This window comes from Triticum urartu, chromosome 6A (assembly GCF_056163025.1).
Source record: "Triticum urartu cultivar PI428250 chromosome 6A, HENAU_Tu73, whole genome shotgun sequence".
NCBI lineage: Eukaryota > Viridiplantae > Streptophyta > Magnoliopsida > Poales > Poaceae > Triticum > Triticum urartu.
Genome location: NC_141878.1, coordinates 49,985,540 through 50,009,589, shown reverse-complemented (window position 1 = coordinate 50,009,589; position 24,050 = coordinate 49,985,540). Strand labels below are relative to the sequence as shown.

Sequence of the window (24,050 nt, the reverse complement as noted above, 5' to 3'; positions counted from 1 at the left end):
TGACCAGGGAGGAGCTCAAGAATGGCGTCAAGGCCTGGAAACGACAATGAAGCTTGGGAATGACAACGCAGGAGTTCAGACTGGAGCGGCAAACCTACAAGGAGCGATGGGAGGAAGACAAAGGTGGATGCATGTGTCATCGCCGTCGCGTGAGAGGACGGAGATGGTGTAACCACCTACGGTGAAGTTTTCTCAAGCGTTTCAAAAATGGTGGTAAGTGGCCCTTTTTTCACCCGTAGAACAAAATGAGTCATGTATGATCTTTTTGGTGCTTCCTACTGTAGGGGCCGGTATGAGATTCCTGCAGGAGATGATATAGTTTGCCTTGACATCAATAAATTACAGGTGTTGTTGGATATGCTCCAAGTCAGTTGGGAAGGAGATCATACATGCAGGATCAGCTTGTGGAGAAGGAGATCACATATTCTAACGAGGCGTTTGGTTTGGCGCAGGTAATGTATTTGTTGCATCATATTAAGAAGCGTTTCCTTCGAATACTTCTTACGTAGTATGCGAATTGTTTGGTTTGTCCGTCGAAGTCTTGATTTCTAACCCCGACCGATTCGAGCAGTTTCGATTTTGTGAAACGGAATATTGAAAAGCGCGTTTATGAAAACCATCGCGGCTGAAACAAACGCTTGCTATGGTTTTAGAAACGGCTGGAATCGAAAGCTGCCCTCTTCTCTACAAACCAAACACGTTGTAAATACATTATGGGACGGAGGGAGTACTTCACATATGATACATGGTTGAACGGCACTGGCACGATGGCTAATAGTCATTTTTTTTGCGGGGTGGCTAATCCAGCCGTTAGCTGTTGTTTCAGACTTGCCCATGAATGATGCGATACACATATCGTGCATGTAGCAATACTTAATGTTTTTCTCCCTATAATTTGGGATTTCATTAAAAAAAGGTAAATGGGCCATGGACTCATGGGTCGACCGGTCTCTGACCCTGACGAGTGGCGAGCGGGGTGATCCCCTCCTTTATGCGAGACGACCCTTTTGACCGTCAACAAGTTTCATTTCAAAGGCGAAAACGTAGTCCATCCTCCCCTGTTTTTCCGCTACCACCGGCGGCGGCTCCTCGTCAGGAGCGGACTGCCGGCGGCGAGGTGAGGTGAGCCGACGACCTCCAAATGCATCCATCGGCCCTATCCCATCCCATCCCACTCTTTCTACTCCTTGCGCCTTTTGATGATTTCCTTTGCCTCGCACCTCGCAGCACAGTAAGCCAGCCACCTGTTCGACGGAATGCCTCCCGGTGAGAAGGTCGACAATGCGCCGCCGGCGAGCGGCTCCGACATCATAGGAACCCTCCCTGACCATATTCTCCACCATCTGCTCTCCTTCCTCCCAGTGCAGGCAGCCGTGCAGACGTGCGTGCTCGCCCGGCGCTGGCGCCACCTCTGGCGGTCCACCACGGGCCTACGAATCGTCGGCCTTGATGGTGCGAGTCTGTCGAAGACCTCCGGGTGTTTGTGGACCATGTGCTGATCCTGCGTGAGCGCACCGACCTAGACACTGTTGAGATGATATTCGATGAATGCTCGGACGATGACGAGGTCTATGTGAAACTATGGACCCGTTTTGCTGTCATGTCCAAAGTCCATGCGCTCACCCTTCATATCCAAGCCCCTCCATATCTGTGGTTCGACGTCCTGCCTCTTGTGTCTCGGCATCTGAGAACATTAGATCTGGAAGGTCTATGCGTACAACTGAGCTTTCTTGATTTTGCTGGCTGCCCAGCACTGGAGGATCTGAAGATGAACCTTCGTGACATTTCTGTTGAGAAGATATTGTCTCGTTCCCTGAAGCATTTGAGCATTACTAAGTGCTGCTTCGATTGCCAGCTCCATGTTTCTACTCCAGGCCTTGTCTCTCTGAAATTAGATGACCTTACCGGCACAACTCCTTTTCTTGAAAACATGGCGTTGTTAGAGACAGCATATGTTTATCTTGGCGATTCCTGTGAAGATTTCTGTTTGAATTATGACTCTGGTGTTTACTGTGGACCTAGTAATATTACATGTGAGAAGTGTGATCTTTTTAATGAAAATTGTGGAAGCGTTCTTGTGCTTCTAGGTGGTATCTCTAGTGCTAAACATCTGAAGTTGATATCTGAATTTGGAAAGGTATGGCACTTGTCTTTAACACCTTTAGGTCATCCCTTTTCGGATGTTGCACTATCTATACAGTTGTCAAACATAGGCAATAAATGGATTACATATGCATCACCACCGATTTGGGTTCTTAAATCATGATCTCGCTTCTCAGTCATGGTTACTTGATTTGCTTACTTATTGTATTTTCTTTCCAGTTCATTTTCTCAAGAGATTTGAAATACTGCCCTACGTTTAGTAAGTTAAAGACATTATTACTCAATGAGTATTGGTGCGAGGCTCCTGGCTTGGATCCACTAGCTTGCATTCTGAAAAACTCACCAGTTCTAGAGAAGCTCACTCTTCAACTTTTTTCCAAGGTATAAATCATTTTAATGGACAATTGCCGCACTGCTAAAGTTATTATCGACTATTAATCTTGCTTAATTTTCTACTTACCATAGGGACCAAATCATAAAGTGGAAATGAAAGGAAGCTTCAGTTCAATGGAAAGATCGTCTGCAATACCAGAGCACCTTAACATAGTTGAAGTCAAGTGTACTGTGGTGGACGAGAGGATTCTCAAAGTTTTGAAGTTCCTGTGTGCATTTGACATACGTAAGCTAACTAATGACACTTTGCATGCTCCCTGTATTCTCAAATTAGCTTTCATGTGCGGGAAAGAAACTAATAGAGCAAGCAGTGAAGTAAATCCTGAATTATGTAGGAACTGTTTGTAGGGATACAAAATTGTTCGAGGCATGAAAAAACTTGACCATGTCTAGTGAGGCTAAAAGTAAATCCAGCATAATTCATTTTGTTGTTAAAGGATGTTTAATTTAACTGTGTGCAGAAACACGTACCACACCATGTGGACTTGTTGTTGGTTCTGATCTTGTGGGTACTGGCACAAATGTTAGAATTGATTGGTTAGGAGTAGTGATACAACATTTGCACATCTTGCTTAGCTCTGGACAGCAACTCAAATGTGTGCAGTAATACAATATTTTGACTCAATTGTGTTTTTGAATAGTTGGTGCTGATGAGTAGTAACTTTTATTGACACCATGGGCTAAATTATTCAACGGTCGATTTGCTTGTGGTTCCTCACTTTGTTTTGCGATGTCTCTACAGTTTACATAACATTTTCCTTATTGTAAAAGCCTGTTCATAACATGCCTAGTAGTGTATCTTTCATGATTCCTTATTTCTGCAAAATTTCTTGGGGCTTCTTCTGCATTCTAATCTGGGAGCAGTTTAGCTTAGATGTTTTCGTGTTAGATTATCGCCTAGAAATGGCCGTACCAAATATAAACAAAGTTTGTCCCCATATTAATGTTAAGCTAAGTTGCATTCTCCTTTATACTTAAAGAACATCATTTCAGTTTTCTTTATTTTAGCTGGCAAGTAACTAAACATTTTTTTGCGAGTAACTAAGCATTTTTTACTTCTGCGGATGCAGCGGACTCTTACACTACTGTTTCCATTTCTGTACAGGATTCAGCTTCTAGTAAGGGCGAGAAGATCTGGGTCGTTGGTCATCTATGGACTATTCAGAAATGCAAGGCTTAAGCATATACGTCTACAGTATTTCCATCTCCTTTTGTGACTTCGTCATATGCCAACGCTACTCAGAGGAACGGTGTAGAATCTGCAGTTTATAACCTATGAACTCTATACCGTCTAGCTGGACTTGGTTTATCGTATCCTGTAGTTTCTATATGCACTTGTGGACTTGTGGTTCATGCTGAATCTTTCCAGCTCTCAGACTGGTCATTTTCTTTGGGTTTCGCTCATAACTTGTTCTGCTATGACGTGATCAGTTTATTCCGTCTCCTTTGTCATGATCTGGATATTTGGAAAAGTGAAGCAAGAGGTGTTAAGTTGCATATGTTGGACTCGTCGACTCGCCGCCGTCAATCTGTTTGTCGGATGTTTTGCATACATAGGGCAGGGGAAACTGAAAATGAGCTGCAGTTCTGAACATTATGGAATGTTAGCAGCGGTGGAAGGGCTACTCCGAGAGGTGATCTCAGCCGCCTATTCTTCTCAAGTCTATGGAGCAATTGTTGTCCTCGACGCGGCCTGGACAGTATGCTGTTCTGTGCGTCGTTGCTCCTCCTTGTCAAACATGTGCGTGGCTGACTCTACAAGCTTTTCTGCTTCGAAGGGGAGATGGCACCCTTTCGTCCCGGGGAGCGGTAGACCCGCGGCGTTCTCCCCCGCAAGCACATCCTCGGCGTCGGCACGTCAGGGTCCGGTTCCCCCTCTGCTCTGCCAGACTTGAAAGCCGCGGACCATCTCATGTTTGGGCGCCTTTCCGTGCGTTTCTAGGCCTCAGTTGGCGGCCCTTCGCTCATTCACGTTCAGGCTCGATTGGAGCAGTTATTCAGATGTAGTTTTCTTTTTGCGAATCACAACTTCATCAATCAATTAGAGGGATTACAAGGTATCTCCTTGTCTTCAATCGTCATGACAACAACTATAATTTTGTTGGCTTTTTAGAGCATTTCCAATAGTTTGTATGTAAATATGTTGATAAATAGTGGTGTTAGTGCAGACATGCAATTGCCCCTCCCTCAACAAATAACACCAAGTTGCAGTCGCGTTCAAGACATGCAATTGCAGTCGGACTACACTTGCAGTTGCGTGTTGGTTGCAGATATGCAACCCTCCCCCGACAAAACATCACTGAGTTACAACTGTGTTGAAGATATGTAGTTATAGTCAAGGGAAATTGTGCAATCAAATGACAAATATTTTCAAATGTCAAAAATAAAAGTTGTTATTTAATAAATATTTAAAACAAAATGGATAGCAAGAATCTTACTGTTAGCAAGGAAAAGGTCTAAAAATATCAATAAAAAAAGAAAAGGTGATAAGACAAATGAAACAAAAACATCGCAAGTAACACAGACGAAAAAAGTTTAAAATCTAAAAAACTTATATTTTGAGAAATACGATGTCAAACGATACGAACCAAACAAACTAAAAAAGTGTATAAAGGAAACATATAAAAAATGGAAAATATATATTTCATATATACACATATATGTGTGAAATAAACATGGTCATCATGAGTTTAAAATAATTTATGCACAAAAAATGTCCATTTAAAAAGTCTATATATGTTAAAGACATTGGAGATTTTTTGTAAATCCATACTTTCTACCCCCAGCCCCCTAACGCCTTGCGGTCAAACATCCCCATTTTAATATAAAAGGCAGTAAACAACAAAATGAAACAAAAGGTGAACAACAAAAGAAACAAAAAGAAAAGAAGAAAAACCTCAGGCCCGTCCAACATGCTCCAACCAACAACAGGCCCGACAGCAAAAAAAAACCCTAACAGAATAAAAGGAAAGAGCCCAACCTGAAAGAAACAAAAGAAAAAAACGAACGAGCTGGTCACGTGCCTTAACAGGCCAAAACAAGAAAACCCACTCTCTAGCGTGAATCTTAAAGCAAGTAACGCAGACAGTAGACGCGTATCTCAGGACTGAGATTTAACAGTACCGATTTTTTTTTTGCAAATTGCGTGTCAAAATGTCTATTCTTACAAAAAAATAGATCTTCCTATTTTCTTATAAGAAAGTAAAAATGTAAAAATAAAAATACAAGTGACAGCAACTTAATAACGATAAAATGATAAAAGAATAATCTAAAATAAAAACCCGGCAAAAAAATTTTACCCTGCAAAAAAGAATCTAAAATAAAAAATGAAAATGTACGCGTATACACAGAGTGAGGTGCACGAGTGAGCTTCCTATTGTACACACAAGCCCAACAAAAAACTAAGAAAATACAAAATGTCTACATGAAAGACCTACGAAATCGCTATTGAGGAGTACTCTTTCCAAAAATCACTCCCGTCTTCTCAGATTGTGAGAAGTGGAGTTTATCTTTTTTCGTAGATCCATTTTATTCAAAAACATTTTATCTCTTACACTGTGCATTCAAATCTCGAACCATTTCACCGTTCAATTCCTCGCGTCGAGATCTTCAAAACCAGATTCCATGCTGATAGATTTTGATTAACCTTTTTTTTATGAAATAATCAAACCAGGAGCATGCTTTTTTCCCATATAAGAAATGAGGCATGACCGTCCGTCTCGCGGAAGAGAAAAGACATGTTTGTTTCTGTTTTCGAGAGTCATGCCCGTGCCTCTCGCAGAAGCAAAACCGTGCCTCTGACAGAAGGAAAAAAGGAAACACGTTGTTTTTCGTTTTCGTGCCTCTCGCGAAAATAAATCCGTGCCTCTCGCGGAAGTGAAACCGCGCCTCTCATGGAAGCAAAACTATGAAGGAGCGCTCCTTCGTGAGCCTCCCCAACGGTCACTTGTGGTAGGCTGAGAGAGCGCCATTTGGCGCGCTCTGGGCGTTTCCTCCGGATTTTTTTTAATTTCTTCGCACGCGTTTTCGCTGTTTTAGATTATTTTTTCCGTGTGCTTTTTGGGTTTTCGGCTTTTCGCCAAAAAAAATGTGCGAAAGAACGTGTTTTTTTTTCTTTCGCAAGAGGCACGATTTTGCTTTCATGAGAGTCACAAAAAAACATGTTTTCTTTTTCTCCTTCCGCGAGAGGCATGGGTTTACTTCTCATGGAGACATGGATTTGCTTCCGTGAGAGGCACATTCATGCCTCTTTTGAAAAGGAAAGAAAAAACTTGCTCACAGTTTGTTTTTTTCATCCTGTTTTTTCGTTAAAAAAAGTTCGTCAACACCTATCAACATGAGATCTATTTTGAAGATCTTGATGTGAGAAATCCAACGATGAAAACGGTTTAAGATTTGAACTCATGGTTTAAGAAATAAAACGTTTTAAATAAACAAATCTACAGAAAAAGAAAAAACTCTCAGGTTAGGACAAGTGACGCACATAGAAGTGGTATTTAGAAAGAGTAATTCTTAATTAGTGATTTTCAACAAAACATAGATAAATCAAATTGTACAATAAATCTGGTCGACTGAGACATAGCTAATTCCCATTCGATCGAGAATTAGCACAACCAAAAAACTAACGCATCTTATATTTTAGAACTGAGGATACATGGCGAAGCATCGGAACTGCCTTAACATCTTTAGAGAGATCCAAAATGAGGGAAAGAAAGGAATTCTAGGCATATATCAGATCCTCCTCGCGAGTGATTCCACCTCGCCATCGATCGAATCTCCTCCCATGTTGGAATCATCTTAGATAGAGATTCTTGGCAAAATAAGACTATCAGTCAAGAGCTATAAAAAGACCAAAGTATTATGTCAATCAAGAGCTATAAAAAGACCAAAGTATTTTATTCAACATAACATGTACGTACTATTTTCAGGACCACTAAAAAGCTATTAAAACTTCTGGAGGATGCTGGCGCGGGCTGCTTCCTCGTCCAAGGCAGTGCACAACGCCTCATCCTCCATGTCGGCAGCGAGGCGGGCCTCGGCCTCCCGCGCACTCTGCTTTGCACGGCGAACACACCGGTCCATGTAACACACATACTCCTCCCACACCGATGACGGGGCAGCAGTTTAACCTCAAGCCTCCAACTCCGACGGATCCAAGCATTCATTGGCTGACATAATGGATTCTCATCAGACCGAATCCGAGAGCCCATTGGCTGACACAATGGATTCCGCTAGATCGAATCTAACCTTAGTCGGGCGCACTTCTCACACGAGCAGCGAGAGCCTTGCGGTCGACCAAATCCTCCTCGCCCCCGCATGGGACGATGTCTCAGTCGACGGATCGGGAGTGTCTGGATCGGGTCCACTGTCCGCCATGCCGGAGATGGCCGGAAGAGAGTTTGGGGGCCGGAGTGGAGTTGGACGGTTAGAGTTTGGTTTGGGATGCGGATGAGGACAAATATATGTGGGGTTTGGGTAGGCTACCGTGGGTCGGACCTGACTTGCCGGACACACCCATGCGCGTTCGAACCTCTTCATGTCGCCTCAGATTTTGGGCTGGATACGAAGGGTGTCGGTCAATCCAGACATATGGGACCGATATGAGATTTTTTTTTATCGATCAGTGACCAATCCATCCGTCGGGCGTAGGGAGGGGGTAGTGTTGTGTTGGGCAAAGCTCAGTCCGACACATGCTAATTGTGGCAGGCAAGACACGATCCACGGGGGCATGTTTAGTAAGCGGGTCATGCGATGCCGGCCCACGTGTTGCACCTCCAGGCCCAGGCACAGCCTAGTTTAAACGGGCCGGCACGTTGGCCCGTTTAGCCGGTGATGTGCTTGGCCCATGGCGGGCCGTGCCGGCGTGCTCGCGGGATGGCCCGGCCCATTTGAGGCTAGATGATCTTACTAGTACTACGGCTTTGACAGCCACTCACCTCCAACGATTGTCTCAAAAAAAAAACCTCCGACGAATTTGAAAAGGAAAAGCCGGAGTCCGACCTCCGATTCTTGTGGCGGCGAGTGGAAATCTGGATTTGCCGGCGGGCAGGCAAGGTACGTGAGGCGGCGGCGGCGCCGCAAAACTTTATTCCGTCTCATGCATGCCCACTCTCTCCACCCTCTCGTCGTTTGATCGTTTCTCTGCTACGCAGCGCCGACGACGCCCACCGTCTGTTCGACGGAATGCCTCCTGGTAGCGAGGACGAGAGTGCGCCCCTGAGCGCCACCGACCGCATCGGTGCACTCCCCGACCATATTCTCCACCACCTGCTCTCTTACCTCCCAGCGCAGGCAGCCGCGCGGACGTGCGTGCTTGCCTGGCGCTGGCGCCACCTTTGGAAGTCCACTACAAGCCTGCGCATCGTCGGCCTTGACGATGAGGAGACTGTCCAAGTTCAAGACCTCCGGAAGTTCATGGATCATTGTCACGCCTTCCTCCAATTCGGCGGACAGCGAGTCGCCGGCTCCAGACTCCCTGACAAGTGGACCGGCGAACGACGATGACGTGGACGATGAATAGTTACTGTGAGCTGTCGCGTGGGTGTGTCCCACCTATAAGTGTAGAGTGGTATAACTGGGAGATAAGCAGTGGTGCTCGAGGTGTGTTGTAATTGAATCCTGTGAACCTTCTCATCTTTTCAACTGATAATCTCATCCCCTTTCGTCTGATATCTCATCCCCTTCTCCAAGCTATCCTCTGATCCCTAGATCTCCAGATCGGGACACCACAATTGGTAATCAGAGCCTGTGATTGCTCCCCTCGCGCTCACAATCCGAGATCAATCCGTAAAATTCCACTGCGAAAGGTGCCTTGATTTGCTTCGGCTCATCGGCTCGAAATCCTTAGCGGGGTTGGATTCGATTCAGGAGAGCCGCGACGGCGCTGTCCAAGATCACGAAGCCCTCGGCGCAGACGGAAATTTTGTTGGGCACAATGGAGAAGATGCAGGCGACGTTGGATGAGATCCTGACCCGCTTCACCGCCACGGATACCAGCGTCAAGACCGTCTCCGAGGAGGTCACCAGCCTGCGCAAACAGGTAGAGGAGTTTGGCGACGAGATGGACCACATCAAGCGCCGCGTCCACGACACCGGCAAGTCAACCCCATCGTCCTCGTCCGCGCTGCATCAGGAGACCGCTCCGCCACCTGCCGACAAGGGCCATGGAGTGCCGCTGCTCATCAATAATCATCCGCTGCTGCTTGGAACTCCTCAACAGCAGCCGTCCGGATTTCACACCACGCCGTCATCACCACATGAGCAGGATGTGCGGCCCATCCTCCACGCCCAACCAGATCAGGAGGAGTACCGGCCGCGTCAACCACGCTATGATTTTCCACGTTTCCATGGTGAGATGCCCCTGCTTTGGATAGACCAGTGCTTGACTTATTTCGAGATGTACCGAGTGCCTGTTCATCACTGGGTCAGTACTGCTACTCTGTACTTGGATGGATTGGCTGCGATGTGGTTTCAGGCATATAAGCGTTTGCATAGACGTCTCACTTGGGATGAATTCACGGGTGCTGTGGTGACTGAATTTGGGCATGACGAGTATGATGTTCAGATGACTAAGTTGCAGCAGTTACGGCAAACCACTTCTGTGAATGAATATAAGGCCCAATTTGAAGAGTGTATGTATCATTTGCTTTCTCTGGATCCAACCATGAGCACTCGCTGGTTTGTCTCTCAGTTTGTCTTTGGATTACGAGATGAGCTTCGTGGACCTGTGAGATTGCAGGCTCCTACTAGTGTTACTCGTGCTGCAGCTTTGGCAAAAATTCAGGAAGAAGAAGTGGAACACATACGACCCAGAAATCGTCCCGCAGCTCCAACAAAACATCCACCACAACCTGTAGCAGGTGTGGTGCATACACCAGCTCTGGGACGAACAGAATTGCCTCGCCGTCAGGGCAATGATGACTTTAACAGGGAACGGCAGATCCGTGATTTTCGGCGCGCCAATGGTCTTTGTTTTAAATGTGGGGATAAGTATTCCAAAGAGCATCAGTGTAAAAGATCAGGTCAGCTACTCACTATTGAAGTTGGAGAATTTGGTGAAGTATTATCAGATGATGCAGTGGTTGCCCTGGATCTCTTGGAAGAAACAACAATACCCGCTACTTGCTATCATCTTTCTGTGCATGCTCTCGCAGGAACAGAAGCTTTGGAAACAGTTCGCATTCGTGCTTTGGTGGGAAATCAGGTGATGCTCTTGCTTATTGACTCTGGCAGCACACACACGTTTGAAAATAAGAGCTTTGCAGAGCGTGCTGGTTGCACTATTCAGTCAGTCCCAATAGTTTCAGTTAAGGTAGCAAATGGACAAATTTTGTCATCTGATGCTCAAGTACAAGGGTTAAGGATCTACATTTGTAACTGATATGAGGGTCATGGAGCTTGGGGCCTATGATGCCATATTAGGCATGGACTGGCTAGAGCAGATCAGTCCTATGATCTGCCATTGGCGTCAGAAAACATTAACATTCGATTATTTGGAAAAATCTATTACACTGCAGGGTGTCCTTTCTAAACCACAAGAGTCACTCCGGGAAATGTCTGTGGAACAGTTAAATAAGTGGATTTCGGGGAATGAGGTCTGGGCCATGGCTATGATTGATCCTATACAGCAAACAACAGAATCTGTACCCAACATAGTGCAATCAGATATGCAGTCTTTACTCGAGGAATACCATGATGTTTTTGATCAGCCCACTACTTTGCCACCGCATCGTGCCTTGGATCATTCGATCTCGTTAGAACCAGGAGCTCATCCAACAAACAGTCGCCCCTACCGGTACTCTCCATTGCAAAAGGACGAGATCGAACGTCAGGTCTCGGAAATGCTTGACAGAGGGGTGATTCAGACAAGCATGAGTCCGTTCGCGTCTCCGGTGCTGTTAGTTAAAAAGAAGGACGACACTTGGCGATTTTGTGTTGATTATCGTCGCTTGAATTCCATAACTTTGAAGAACAAGTTTCCCCTACCGGTCGTTGATGAGTTGCTGGACGAATTGGCTGGCACTAAATTTTTCTCCAAGTTAGATTTATGCGCAGGATACCATCAAATTCGCATGAGGCCAGAGGATGAAGAAAAGACAACCTTTAAAACACATCACGGCCACTTTCAATTCCGAGTGATGCCATTTGGATTAACGAATGCGCCAGCCACATTTCAGTGCATTATGAATCTCATTTTTGCTAAATACCTCCGCAAGTTTGTGATAGTCTTCCTGGACGATATCTTGGTCTACAGTTCATCTTGGGCAGAGCATTTAGAGCATCTGCGTCTGGTGTTCGAAACACTTCGTCAGGCTCAATTCTTTGCTAAGTTATCCAAGTGTTCTTTTGGGCAGAACAGTATTCAGTATCTTGGCCATATTATCTCTGATTCCGGTGTTGCAACCGATCCCGAGAAAATAGTGGTGATGGAACAGTGGCCAATTCCTAAGACAGCAACTGAACTACGAGGATTCCTTGGCCTAACAGGTTATTACCGTAAATTTTTTAAACATTATAGTCTGATTGCTAAACCATTGTCTCAACTTCTGACCAAAAAGGGTTTCTACTGGAATGAACAAGCAACACACGCATTTCTTGCTCTGAAACAAGCTATGGCACAGGCACCTGTCCTGGCATTGCCCAACTTTTCCGAGCCCTTCACCGTGGAAACTGACGCTTGTGACACTGGAGTGGGGGCAGTGTTAATGCAGAAAGGGCATCCAATTGCATACATGAGCAAGGCTCTTGGGATACTTAACTGTAAAATGTCCATCTATGAAAAAGAATTCCTTGCTGTGATTATGGCTGTGGATAAGTGGCGTCCTTATTTACAGCGCGGCCCATTTCAGATAGTCACCTATCATAAGAGCCTCTGCAACCTAGAGGATCAAATTTTGACTACTGATTTGCAACGCAAGGCAATGGCCAAGCTCGTGGGTTTACAGTTTCAGATTAAGTACAGAAAGGGCAGTTATAACGGTGCTGCCGATTCCTTGTCTCGAGTGGGCCATTTATTGGAAGCACATGCCATTTCCACCTTGCAACCTGATTGGGTCCAGGAGGTTTCCAATTCCTATGTCACTGACACAGTGGCCACTCAGTTATTACAAGAATTGGCAATTCAATCTCCTAATGCAAAAGGTTATGCATTGAAGAAAGGCCTAATTACTTACAAAGGCAGAATGTATATTGGTGCAAATCTTGCCCTACAAACTAAGCTGATAGCAGCTCACCATGATACTGCAGTGGGAGGCCATTCAGGTATTCAAGCCACATACCACAGATTGAAGCAGCTGTATTATTGGCCAGGTCTTAAGGTTGCCGTGGAAAATTATATCCATCAATGTATAGTGTGTCAACAAGCAAAACACACTAATACAAAACCAGCTGGCCTTCTGCAACCCTTGCCACCCCCCGACAGTCCTTGGACTGAATTGACAATGGATTTCATCGAGGGTCTTCCTAATTCAGAGGGTGCAAATTCAATATTGGTGGTCGTTGACCGCTTAACAAAGTATGCTCACTTTCTGCCCTTGCATCATCCTTTCACAGCAACTTCAGTGGCCAAAGTTTTCCTGGATAATGTGGTGAAACTACATGGTATTCCCAAAACCATTATCTCTGATCGTGATAAGATCTTCACTAGTAAGTTTTGGAGAAACCTGCTGCAATCCATGGGTATTGAGCTCCACTACAGCACCGCTTACCATCCGCAAACCGATGGTCAGAGCGAACGAGTAAATCAATGTTTGGAGCAGTATCTTCGTTGTGCTGTACAAGACAATCCTCGTCATTGGCGTCGTTGGCTATCCATGGCAGAGTTCTGGTACAATTCCAGTTTTCATACTGCTCTTCAATGCTCACCATTCCAAGCTTTGTATCACATTGCCCCAAATTTTGGAGGAATGCCTAACCTTACCGTGTCCAATGACTCGCCAGCTGCTAGTGTTGTTATCGACTATAAGGCACAGACTGAACTTTTGCGTGCTCAGCTGATACGAGCCCAACAACGCATGAAGAGCTATGCTGACAAGAACAGGACTGAACGTCAGTTTCAACCGGGTGATCAAGTTTTGCTGAAACTCCAACCTTATGCCCAACAAACAGTTGTCAATCGTCCATATCCCAAATTATCCTACAAGTATTTCGGTCCCTATACTGTTCTGGAGCGCATTGGTGCTGTCGCATACAGACTACAATTACCAGTTTCAGCTCAGGTACACCCAGTCTTCCATGTGTCCCAATTGAAGCCATTTACTCCAAACTACACTCCTGTGTATACGGATATTCCTGCCGTGCCGGATTTGACAACAGTAGCACCGTACCTGTTGCAATCCTTGATCGTCGGATGGTACGCAAGGGCAATGCAGCAGCACCTCAAGTTCTCATTCAATGGGCACATGTTCCTCCAGAGTGTGCTACCAGGTAGGATTACTATGTCGTCAAAAGCAGATTTCCTGAAGCTCTTCTGTGGGACGATGAGCAAGCTCAAGCGGGGGGCAATGTCACGCCTTCCTCCAATTCGGCGGACAGCGAGTCGCCGGCTCCAGACTCCCTGACAAGTGGACCGGCGAACGACGATGACGTGGACGATGAATAGTTACTGTGAGCTGTCGCGTGGGTGTGTCCCACCTGTAAGTGTAGAGTGGTATAACTAGGAGATGAGCAGTGGTGCTCGGGGTGTGTTGTAATTGAATCCTGTGAACCTTCTCATCTTTTCAGCTGATAATCTCATCCCCTTTCGTCTGATATCTCATCCCCTTCTCCAAGCTATCCTCTGCCCCTAGATCTCCAGATCGGGACACCACAATCATCTCCTGGTCCTGCGTGAGCGCACCGACCTGGATACCGTTGAGATCAAATTCGATCTGTTCAATCATGACGACGAGCCCTATGTGAACCTATGGACCCATTTTGCTGTGATTTGCAAAGTTCAGGTGCTCACCCTTCATATCCATGACGAGCTTGAGTACCTCGACCTAGAGGACCTGCCTCTTGTCTCTCGGCATCTGAGAACACTGAACCTTCATGGTGTAGCCCTACGAAAGACGTTTGTTGATTTTGCTAGTTGTACAGCATTGGCAAATCTGAAAATAGATGATTGCTTCATCAATTTCAATGAGATATCGTCCTGTTCCCTGAAGCATTTGAGCATCACTAGCTGTCAATCTGATTTGGATTGCCGGGTCCGTGTTTCTGCTCCCGGCCTTGTCTCTCTGGAACTAGAAGACTTTATTGGTATAACCCCTTTGCTTGAAAACATGGCATTACTAGAAGCTGCATGTGTGAATCTTAGCGTTGAATGCAAAGATGTCTGTTTGAATTATGACTCTGGTGTTTTCTGCGGAGCTAATGATAATACATGTAAGAATTGTGTTCCTGTTAGCGACGATTGCAGCAGCGATTGTGTGCTTCTGGGTGGTATCTCAAGTGCTAAACACCTCAAGTTGATATCTGATACTGGAAAGGTATGCCACTTGTCTTTAACTTCTTTATGCAATCCCTTTCTGTGTTGCACTATCTACATCATTGCTGGATATAGGCAATAAACTGATCACATATGCATCTTGATTGTTTACTTTTGTATTTTCTTTCCAGTTCATTTTCACAAGAGATTTGAAACATTGCCCTACATTTAGCAAGTTAAAGACTTTATTACTCAACAAGTACTGGTGCGAGGCTCCTGATTTGGATCCACTATCTTGCATTCTGACAAACTCACCAGTTCTCGAGAAGCTCACTCTTGAACTTTCTCCCGAGGTATAAATCTTCTAAAATGGGCAATTGCTGCACTATTAAAGTTATTATCGATTATCCATCTTTGTTAAATGTTTGTGTGTACCATAGGCGCAAAATCCTAAACTGGAGATAAAAGGAAGCTACTGTTGCATGGAGAGACCGTCTGCAATATCAGAGCACCTCGACATAGTTGAAGTCAAGTGTGATGTGATCGATGAGATAATTCTTAAAGTTTTGAAGTTCTTGTGTGCATTTAACATACGTAAGTTAACTAATGACACCTGGCATGCTCTCTATATCCTGAAATTAGCTTTAATATAAGCGAAAAATGTAGAAAGCATGCAGTCAATACGAAACTTCTGAATTATGAATGAAGAACAATTTGTAGGGATTCCTTATTGTTTGAGGCATGAAAAATCTGGACCACGTCTGGTGATGGGCAGAAATGAAAACTAATATAATCCATTTTGTTGTAAATAATGTTTAATCTATTTGTGTTGTAAAAACTGTTAGTTGTGGACTTGTTGATTAGTTGTGGTTTTGTGGGTACTAGCACAAATGTCTGATTCTATTAGTTCAGGGTGGTTGTACAATATCTTCACTTGTTTCACTTGTTGATTTGCAGTGAACAGTAACTCAAATGCATAGTGATACAATATTTTGACTCATTGTGTTGTTGGATGATTGGTTCTAATCAATGGCAAACTTTATGGTCTAAAGTTGGCACTTGGATTGCTTGTGATTCTGGCACTTATATTATTCCCTGTTTTATTAGACTTTCCTGGGGAGTCTTTACAGTTTGAAAATATTTTCTTCAAAAATAAGTCTATACATAACATGTCTAGCAGTGTATGCCATGATTTGCTTATTCACATTTCCTTTTCGATGAAATTGATTTTAACATTTTCTACATTCTCATTTGGGAGCAGTTTAACTAGATGTTCTCATGTTAGATTATCAGCTAAAGAGTTTGTGCCCAAATTAATGTTAAAATAAGCTACACCTGCTAAGTGAATCTCCATCATACATTCATATTTCTGTTGTCGAGTAACTGAGCTTTTTTAACACTAATGCAGAACACCAGACTCTTACATTGTTTTTTCATTTCTGTGCAGGATTCAGTTTCGAGTAAGGGTAAGATCTTGGTTGTTGTCGGTCTTCCATGTCTCGGCCATTATGAAATTCAAGGCTTAAGCATATATAAGCATCTTATGCCAACTCTACTTAGACGAACGATGTAGAATCCCCACTATATAACTTATGACCTGTAGACCATCTTGCTGGACTTGGTTTTATGGTATCCTGTTGCACCTAAGCGTTTCTTTGTTGGCTTGTGCCCATGCATGTTCTGTTATGATGGATCTGTATATTTTGTCTCCTGAGCTAAGACATGGATGTTTGGAAAAGTGAAACAGGAGGTGTAGAGTGTAGAGTTGCGCACATATGTTGCACTTTGACTAGCTGCTGTTGATTCATTTTTCTGATGTTGCTATATCTAGGCAGAGAAAACTAAAAATGAGCTACAGCTCTGAACTTATGTTACCAGCAATGGGAGGGATACACAGCAGTTGCTACTCTGATTGATCTCTGCCACCCGTTTTCTCATTCATCTCTGCTGCTGGCACCTATGGGAGCACGGGAAAGGCGTCATCTTAGACGACAAAACGCTGACCTATGGTAGTGACATCTGCTGCTCAAGTCGCAGGGTGCCCATGCTTGGGTCTCTTTCCCTGACATGAGGTGTAGTTAGGGTCGCCTCTCCTTCCCACGTGTCTGTTCTTTCGCAAGGTCTGTCACGTTTGTAGAAACATCTTGCTCAAAGTTGCCGTTTTCAATACAAATTCACATGCTCTCTCTCTTCCTCTCTTATATGCTTCAGTATAATGGTCACATGAGCCGCCCTACGTGATTGTGATCCATATGGTGAATCATATTGCTATGTGATGAACAATTACTTTATGATCAGATCATGATGTTTGATTAGAATGTCTATAGATGTATATTCCTGTTCAATTCATCAGTCCATCCATTTGCTAGTTTAGATGTCTCACCAAGGTTAATTTTTTTGCATAACTCCGAAGTAGCTATGTCTGCCATCCTGTAAAAGTTTGAATCTAAATTTGATCTACAAAAAAGACAAAAGTAAAAACAAATCAAAAGGCGAATAGTGTCACAAAAAGATAAAAATACAAAGACAAAATTTCAAACACTATTCATAATTGGATTGGCTTTATGTTCTATGTGTAGTTTGAATTTGGATCTAAAAATTCGTGCCTAGCTAGGTTTGCATGGTAGTAGATGGTAGATCAAGAACAACCCCTGTACCGAAATCACCAAACCACAGGATATAAAGGCAACAAGCACAGGATATAACAACCACACTATGCCATGCCACAACCAGAAACCAAGGAGATCATAGAAGGGTCGAAAGTTGAAATAGGGACGGCATGCGCGAGAATAATTTTTCCTCCACTAACGGTTATTGAGGATCGGCTAGGTTCCAGGTTTTACTTCTCTACCCGTTATAGTTATAGGGGATCAGTTAGAGTTGCCCTTAGCAGGCAGAGGATAAAAAAGGGTTGATCAAGCAATCGGTGAATAAAAGAGAAAAATTACAGCCACATGAGCGACCTCCTTACGTTATGTCCCCAAATGGGTGCTCAATGCATTTTGCGCCTGCGATATGTCACTTTTAAACAAGTTAGAGACCTCGGTGACACATATAAACAAGTTTTAATGGCCCTCCGTGCATTTTACTTTTTCTTAATTTCAGTTTGTTTGGTTTTTAATTTAACCCGTTTCTTCGGTTGGTTTTGCGCATGACGGCGTTGCGCTGCGCGCAAGAGGCGGGAGGGAGATGACTAGTCCTATAGTAGTTTGAAATTTGCAAATTGTCTTAAGGCAACATTATGGAAAAGACAACTCTTACAAAATCATTTATTTTTTAGTGTCAGTCAAATTACTTTTTTTTGCGTGTGTCAGTCAAATTACAATAGTGCCTCCTTTCAGCATATACAGGTATAGCTTAATTGAACCAAAATAATAATTTTAATGGATGATATAGTAGTCCTGTGCAAATATATCCATATCATTCACACACACACAACAAACTCGGGTCGTGTGGTTTTCACAGCCATTTCCTTACCGCTGCAACTGCAAACATTGCACAAAATATATTACCAACAAGTAGTTCAATAAATCATCCGATTTGCTCATACATGGAACTAACTAACAATGCTTGACGATCTGGAGTTCTGGACTAGACATGGAAGGCATATAGCACATGCAAATTTGTGACGGGATCATCAGGCCTGCCATTTAGCTCGACACGATTAAACGTGACATCCCCAAGATCATGCTGCGCCATGAGCAGCCAGACCAAGGTGAGTAGCTCCCCTCCTCTGGCCAGCTGCGCTGCGTGAAGCTCCGTCCTCGACTTGCCGGCGGCGTAGATGAGAAGCCTCACCCAAATCCCGGCAAGCTCCTTGATCACCTCCTCTCGCTGCGCCATTGACCATGGAAAACAATCATAATTGCCATAATTAGCCTTGAGATCATCTCCAGTAGCACGCAGAATTTCATCCTTGCTCTTCTTCCTAGTCGATGTAGTAGCAGTGGCTGTTAAATGCATGTCTAGAGCAAGCTCGAGACTGATGATAGAGGTGACCTGCAGCAAAGAAGCAGCATCTGGGTGGGCAGTAATAAGGTACATCATGTAGTTGGACAGCTTCTTGCACATTTGGGCGGCCGCAATTGCGTCGGCGCTGTATGATTTCATGTCATCTGCACTAGTCGACGCCAAGATAACCTCAGTGACAATGTGCAGCTGACATACGGCAGAGAGAAACGCCGTGACAAATGTCGATCCTAGCTTCTGCAGAAACGGCATCATATGTGGCCACTGCCGAGGCTGTTGGTCATCATCATCCTCATCATACTCAGATATGATGGTTCGTATCTCCCTCAGGACACACTCCATGAGCTTGTTGTCCACAGTCTCGTACCTGCAATCTAGCCGCTTGCTCACCCAAAACAGCTTCTTCCTTACATCTTTAACGCCGATTGCTGTCGCCGCCTTCCTCATCAGACTCATCACCTTTTGGGACAATGTAGCTGACTCATCTTTGATGCCCATGTAGTTTACACAGCTATACTGCCCAATTTTTCCTGACCATTTCGGCCTTGTCACTGATAATCTAGTAAGAGACCATGAAATCCTAGCCAGCCTACCGTACCTTCGATCCTCCAGCCACAACCATGTCCAAGGTGAAGCCATCAACACAGTAAACACAGCACAAATTTCTAAAAGAATTCCTCCGATAAATAGGATGTAGGTGATGACAATGTCAGCCTTACCATACAACCTGCTTGCTGCTTGTTTCTTGCCCATGACACCAAAGATCACAAGGGCAACAACAGTGGACAACTGAGAGATTAAACGTACTAAAATACCACTCCTTGTTCGAAGTAAAGTAGCCTTGGTGTATATATCATTGTACAAGAGGCTGAGCTGTACATCCAACAGCTTGGCCACAAGGCCACTGTCATTAAGTCCAGCTGGGTCGAGATTACTGGGTTTTTCTCCTATTTTGTAACTCGCCGTACGCCTTTGGAAGTACTCATACTGGACGCTCTGGTCTGAAACTAAAGCATAATAAACAAGCTCATGATCTTTATCACTCTTGACCCGTTGTAAAATCCTCTCTTGATCATTAAGTTTAAAACCAGGTTTCCTATTGTCATTCTGACTCGCGTACATGAGAGCCATTGTTCGCTCTCCATACTTGATTATTCCGGCAATGAACAAGAGAAGAGCAGGAACAAGAAGCTGCACATTATTGCGCAAGCTAGTCGATTTCCAGAATACATACAAGGCCAGGCTAACCTCTAGGACCAAGTTCAGCAAATGCCTCAACCACAATTTGTTGTCCTCCATGGAGAAAGCAGTGATGGTATCCTGCCCACCGAGATGAATGAGGAGGAAAGGAGTCCAAAAGAAAACCAATGGGTGGGTTTCCATTGTGCCATTATCCTGATGTCTTGAGAGGTACCCTAGGGCATAAATTGCTACCATGTCTGCTCCCAGATATGCTAGCCAAATGGTGCCCCTAAGCAACCCATTGGTGCTACCCTGTCGAAGGCTACCAGTGAAGAAGAGGAACACTTGTAGAACGAAGCTAAGAAGCACAATCAACTGGATTTGCCACAGATTATACAGTTCCGACAAGCTATCCATTGCTAATCTCAATATTTGCTATGTCACTGAACCTGGAGATACCAAAGAAGAACATATAATTAATTTTAATATGTATGACTTACCAATCAAACACATGTTTTCCCAAACATGTTAGTATGGAATTATATCCATGTGGAATATCTTCTGCACTAGATGAAAAGCGTTCTGAGGTACCATTGAGGTTGAAAGCATAGCTTTAGAGGCAATATTTTGCAACACAGGTGCTTACAACTACTCATGGTTCTATGAGTGTGGCACATGCATGGCTATGTATGGTTTTGTAAATGGTCATTACCATTTAAGATAGAGGCACAACTATAGTGTAAATTAGGTTGTGCTAAATACTCACCCCTCTCATCCAGATTCGTAGCTAAATGTAACTATATTTTGGGACAGAGAGTAATTGATAAAAATGTTGATTTGTTATGGTATGTCGTTCGCACCAGCAGTTGGACAACCATTGAAGGCTAGTCTGACCGACAGCTTCGCCAGTCTGAATAACAAGGGGCATGGTTAGACCAAGAGTAGACTCGAGTGGTTTGTTGAAGGTACTAGTCAGAGTAGGTTCTAGTTAAACCGCTTAGAACGATGGTAAGGCCGGCAGGGTCCTAGGCGATCTCGGTTTCTGTTGGCTTTTTGGTAAATCCGACGTGGTTTTCATGTTTACGATTTCTTATTGATTTATATGTGTGTATAACAGTATAACAAAATAGTTGTACTCACAAGTGTAGAAACAATATAATATGGTAGGTGGTGACTTGCCTTGCTCAAGGTCTTCACGAATATTCAAGATATCTGCTTCCAGAGAATATTTCGATGACGGAAACTACACACAACAATCAAAAACCTACACAAAAAACAAGAAAAAGATTCCATTTAGAACAATTAATATTGCCATTAGGTAGATCTAAACTGTTTTTAGAAGAAAAAAATGCAAGTGGATGATGGATGAGGTCAATGGGAGCTACAGATAACTACATATGAATTTTGCAAGACTAAATGATTTTTAGGACAAAGAAGGATTTACTTTAACTATGGAAAAGAATATTCCCAGGGTACAAGGGCCGGACCCACATGTCTGTGACCGGTTCCAGTTGGGGCCTTGGGGGAAGCGCCTGGGACACCGCCGTTGACGGCAACAACGGCGGAACAATGGCCCTGTTTGGATAAGCTTTTCTGGACCTCGCTTATCTGGCAAGCAGGCTTTTCTGATAAGCCGCTATCTAAAGAATCTGTTGTCTGAATAAGCTGCTATCTATAGAATCCATTGTCTGAATAAGCTGGGTGTTTGGCAATCCTGATTATTTTCATTCGATTGTCTGTCTCAAGTGTTAAAATGACCTAAATGCCCCTGAGTCTGATAATAGCTCCATTTTGTTCTGAAAACGAGGGTAAGTTAATAATTATAATATCTTCTGAGTTTCTTTTTGGAACATATAATATCTTCTGAGTTTGTTAAGTAGAAATATTACAATAATGTTAGTACATACTTATAAAAGTCCAAATTTACCAAAAGATCACTAAATTGGACTAAAACATCTACAAGTACCATCCATCTACCAAAATTGAGAACCAATAGCAAGAAAATTTACATCTACCAGTACCATCAATCTACAAACAATATATGAATCTTGGCACTAACAGCAAATCCCTAACCAGGCAGGACCTCATCTACAAGGTCAGGACAGATTTACCTCTTCTTGGAGGCCGCTGGGAGAGGGAGGCCGCTGCCGCCGGGCCCAAATGGCAGCGCTGCGCCGCGGACAGCAGGGAGACCACGGGACGGCGACCGACGGCGCTAGGACTGGAAACGGCTGGAAGGTGGGCGCCGGCGCAGAAAAATTAGAGGAAGCAAGGGCGCCGGCTTGGATCTACAGGAGGCCGATGGAGGGGCGCCGCAAGAGGACAGGGCGACGCGGCTCTTCGCGATGGGAGCAGCGGGGCCGCCGCGAGGAAAGGAGGGGGCGCCGCTCCTCGTTGCTTCTGCCCTCGCTCTCTCGCTCCACCAGGCACCGGCAGCCCCCGGTCGCGCCCCTCCGCCGGCAGCTCCTCACCACGCTCCTCCACCGGCGCTCCCCAATGTAAACTCCAAGATCATTAAGTACTCCCTCACTAAAGAAATTAGTGATGTAAACCCTCTTATATTTCTTTACAGAGGGAGTACTACAGTAAGCACATTGTTTATGTTTAGATCTACACTGCAGATTGTAGGTTGCTCAAAGACTTATGAAAGGAGAAGCTTGTTTAGCTCAAAGACTCACCGAAGGAGAAGCTTGTTTAGCTTGGGCTTGTTTAGCCTAAAGACTCACTAAAGGAGAAGCTTGTTGAGCTTGGAGTGGAGCACATCCTAACTCATGGAACTATTTCAAATGTGTCAAATAGGTCCTTGAACTATGAAAATCATCAGATAAGTCCTCAAAATGCAATATGTGTGCCATTAATATTTTCAACTATTTCAAAAATATCCTTGAACTATTTCAGAGGTGTCACGTAAGTACATACTTATTGCACTTCGAAAGGCCTTCGAGGATCTGGATGACACTTTTAATAGTTCAAAGAACTACGTGACACCGCTGAAATACTTTTGGATCTGTGATGCACTTCATTCTTTAGTTTGATTATACAATAATGGCAAATGGATCGGTTTGATTAGATGGATCTTCAGTATTTTGTTTTAAATGTGTTGTTTAGTAATTTCCTAGACGGGTTCTATAGTGCAATCGCAATCTGCTGGCAATTTAAAATACATTGGGTTCAGTATCTCCTTAGATGTGAAATATCCTTGAAGTGCTTCATTCTTCTCCAGAGGCAGATCAGGTAGATGAATAGCCATTTATTTTCTTCATGCAAAAGGAAACGGGGTTGCTTGTATCAAGAGTCCAGACTACACAGTATCTTGTTGCTTGTTGGTTGGCTAATTTATGATGTTTACACTTGATGGGCAAACTGTGGTGAGGAGACATGTCCAAGAGCGGTATTCAGTTACAAGCTTAGTTGTCTAGTGTTCAGAATTAGTTGTAGTTCAGTTTTGAGATACATGCAGTCATTGTATTAGAACCTCTGGTATAATCTCTTTGAGATACATTCAGTAGCAGGCTCGCAAGTGGCCCGCCACTGACTTGCGCTCCCCTCCGGTATAAATATGTCGTGGTGGGGGGCCAAAATTTCACAAGTCTGTTTTCTCGCAAAGTCTTAAACGACAAGACACAGGGTGATGCCAATGTTGTGATCTCTTTCCTCGACATGAGGGGTAGTTAGGGTTGCCTCTCCTTTCCATGCGTCTCTGTTTCTCGCAAGGTCTCACATTTGTCGAAACATGTTCCTCAAGTTCCCGTTTTCAATTCAAATTCACATGCTCTCTCTCTTCCTCTCTTATATGCTTCAATGTAATGGTCACATGAGCCGCCCCACGTGATTGTGATTGGTATGATGTAATTACCACGGTGAATCCTATTGCTATGTGATGAACAATTAGCTTATTATCAGATCATGATGTTGGATTAGAATTTATAGACGTATATTCTTGTCCGATTCATTAGTCCACTCATTTGCTAGTTTAGATGTCTCAGCAAGGTTTTTT

The 24,050-nt window shown here is 44.0% G+C and overlaps 3 protein-coding genes and 1 pseudogene across 5 annotated transcripts; 3 read left to right on the top strand and 1 right to left on the bottom strand.

The window, feature by feature from the left end:
* The first annotated feature begins 1,012 nt into the window (after positions 1-1,012).
* Positions 1,013-3,993, top strand: LOC125513859 (MEIOTIC F-BOX protein MOF-like; annotated as a pseudogene). The gene is made up of 5 exons (XR_015609448.1): positions 1,013-1,122; positions 1,228-2,137; positions 2,323-2,484; positions 2,569-2,722; positions 3,602-3,993. The product of XR_015609448.1 is annotated as an MEIOTIC F-BOX protein MOF-like (transcript).
* A 2,998-nt stretch (positions 3,994-6,991) lies between these two features.
* Positions 6,992-22,777, bottom strand: LOC125513858 (uncharacterized). 2 transcript variants are annotated; one of them, XR_015609447.1, is made up of 4 exons: positions 22,165-22,777; positions 21,233-21,317; positions 17,286-17,359; positions 6,992-7,306 (listed from the first exon to the last, which is right to left on the bottom strand). XR_015609447.1 is itself a non-coding variant. In XM_048679065.2 (3 exons), exon 3 carries the CDS (start codon positions 20,468-20,470, stop codon positions 18,494-18,496), a length of 1,977 nt encoding a protein of 658 aa, XP_048535022.2. In that variant the 5' UTR covers positions 20,471-20,502; positions 21,233-21,317; positions 22,165-22,775; the 3' UTR covers positions 18,407-18,493. The 2 variants fall into 2 exon arrangements, 1 of the variants encoding a protein (XP_048535022.2); XM_048679065.2 differs by lacking the exons at positions 6,992-7,306; positions 17,286-17,359 and adding an exon at positions 18,407-20,502 and having other exon boundaries at positions 22,165-22,775.
* LOC125516501 (F-box/FBD/LRR-repeat protein At5g22660) lies at positions 8,409-17,274 on the top strand. The gene is made up of 6 exons (XM_048681926.2): positions 8,409-8,550; positions 8,649-8,910; positions 14,301-14,963; positions 15,094-15,255; positions 15,343-15,496; positions 16,350-17,274. Exons 2-6 carry the CDS (start codon positions 8,680-8,682, stop codon positions 16,364-16,366), a joined length of 1,227 nt encoding a protein of 408 aa, XP_048537883.2. The 5' UTR covers positions 8,409-8,550; positions 8,649-8,679; the 3' UTR covers positions 16,367-17,274.
* On the top strand, positions 9,046-10,881 carry LOC147963823 (uncharacterized). Its single transcript, XM_087531229.1, has one exon. The coding sequence runs from the start codon at positions 9,431-9,433 to the stop codon at positions 10,874-10,876; it is 1,446 nt and encodes a 481-aa protein (XP_087387355.1). The 5' UTR covers positions 9,046-9,430; the 3' UTR covers positions 10,877-10,881.
* Positions 22,778-24,050: the final 1,273 nt, after the last annotated feature.

Bases quoted from the DNA above. Each gene is read 5' to 3' on its own strand.
- LOC125516501 (XM_048681926.2), top strand. From the start codon at position 8,680: ATGCCTCCTGGTAGCGAGGACGAGAGTGCGCCCCTGAGCGCCACCGAC. The intron at 8,911-14,300 runs ATGGATCATTGT...AGATCGGGACAC, and splicing joins TTCAAGACCTCCGGAAGTTC to CACAATCATCTCCTGGTCCT. The intron at 14,964-15,093 runs GTATGCCACTTG...TTTTCTTTCCAG, and splicing joins TGATATCTGATACTGGAAAG to TTCATTTTCACAAGAGATTT.
- LOC147963823 (XM_087531229.1), top strand. From the start codon at position 9,431: ATGGAGAAGATGCAGGCGACGTTGGATGAGATCCTGACCCGCTTCACC.
- LOC125513858 (XM_048679065.2), bottom strand. From the start codon at position 20,470: ATGGATAGCTTGTCGGAACTGTATAATCTGTGGCAAATCCAGTTGATT.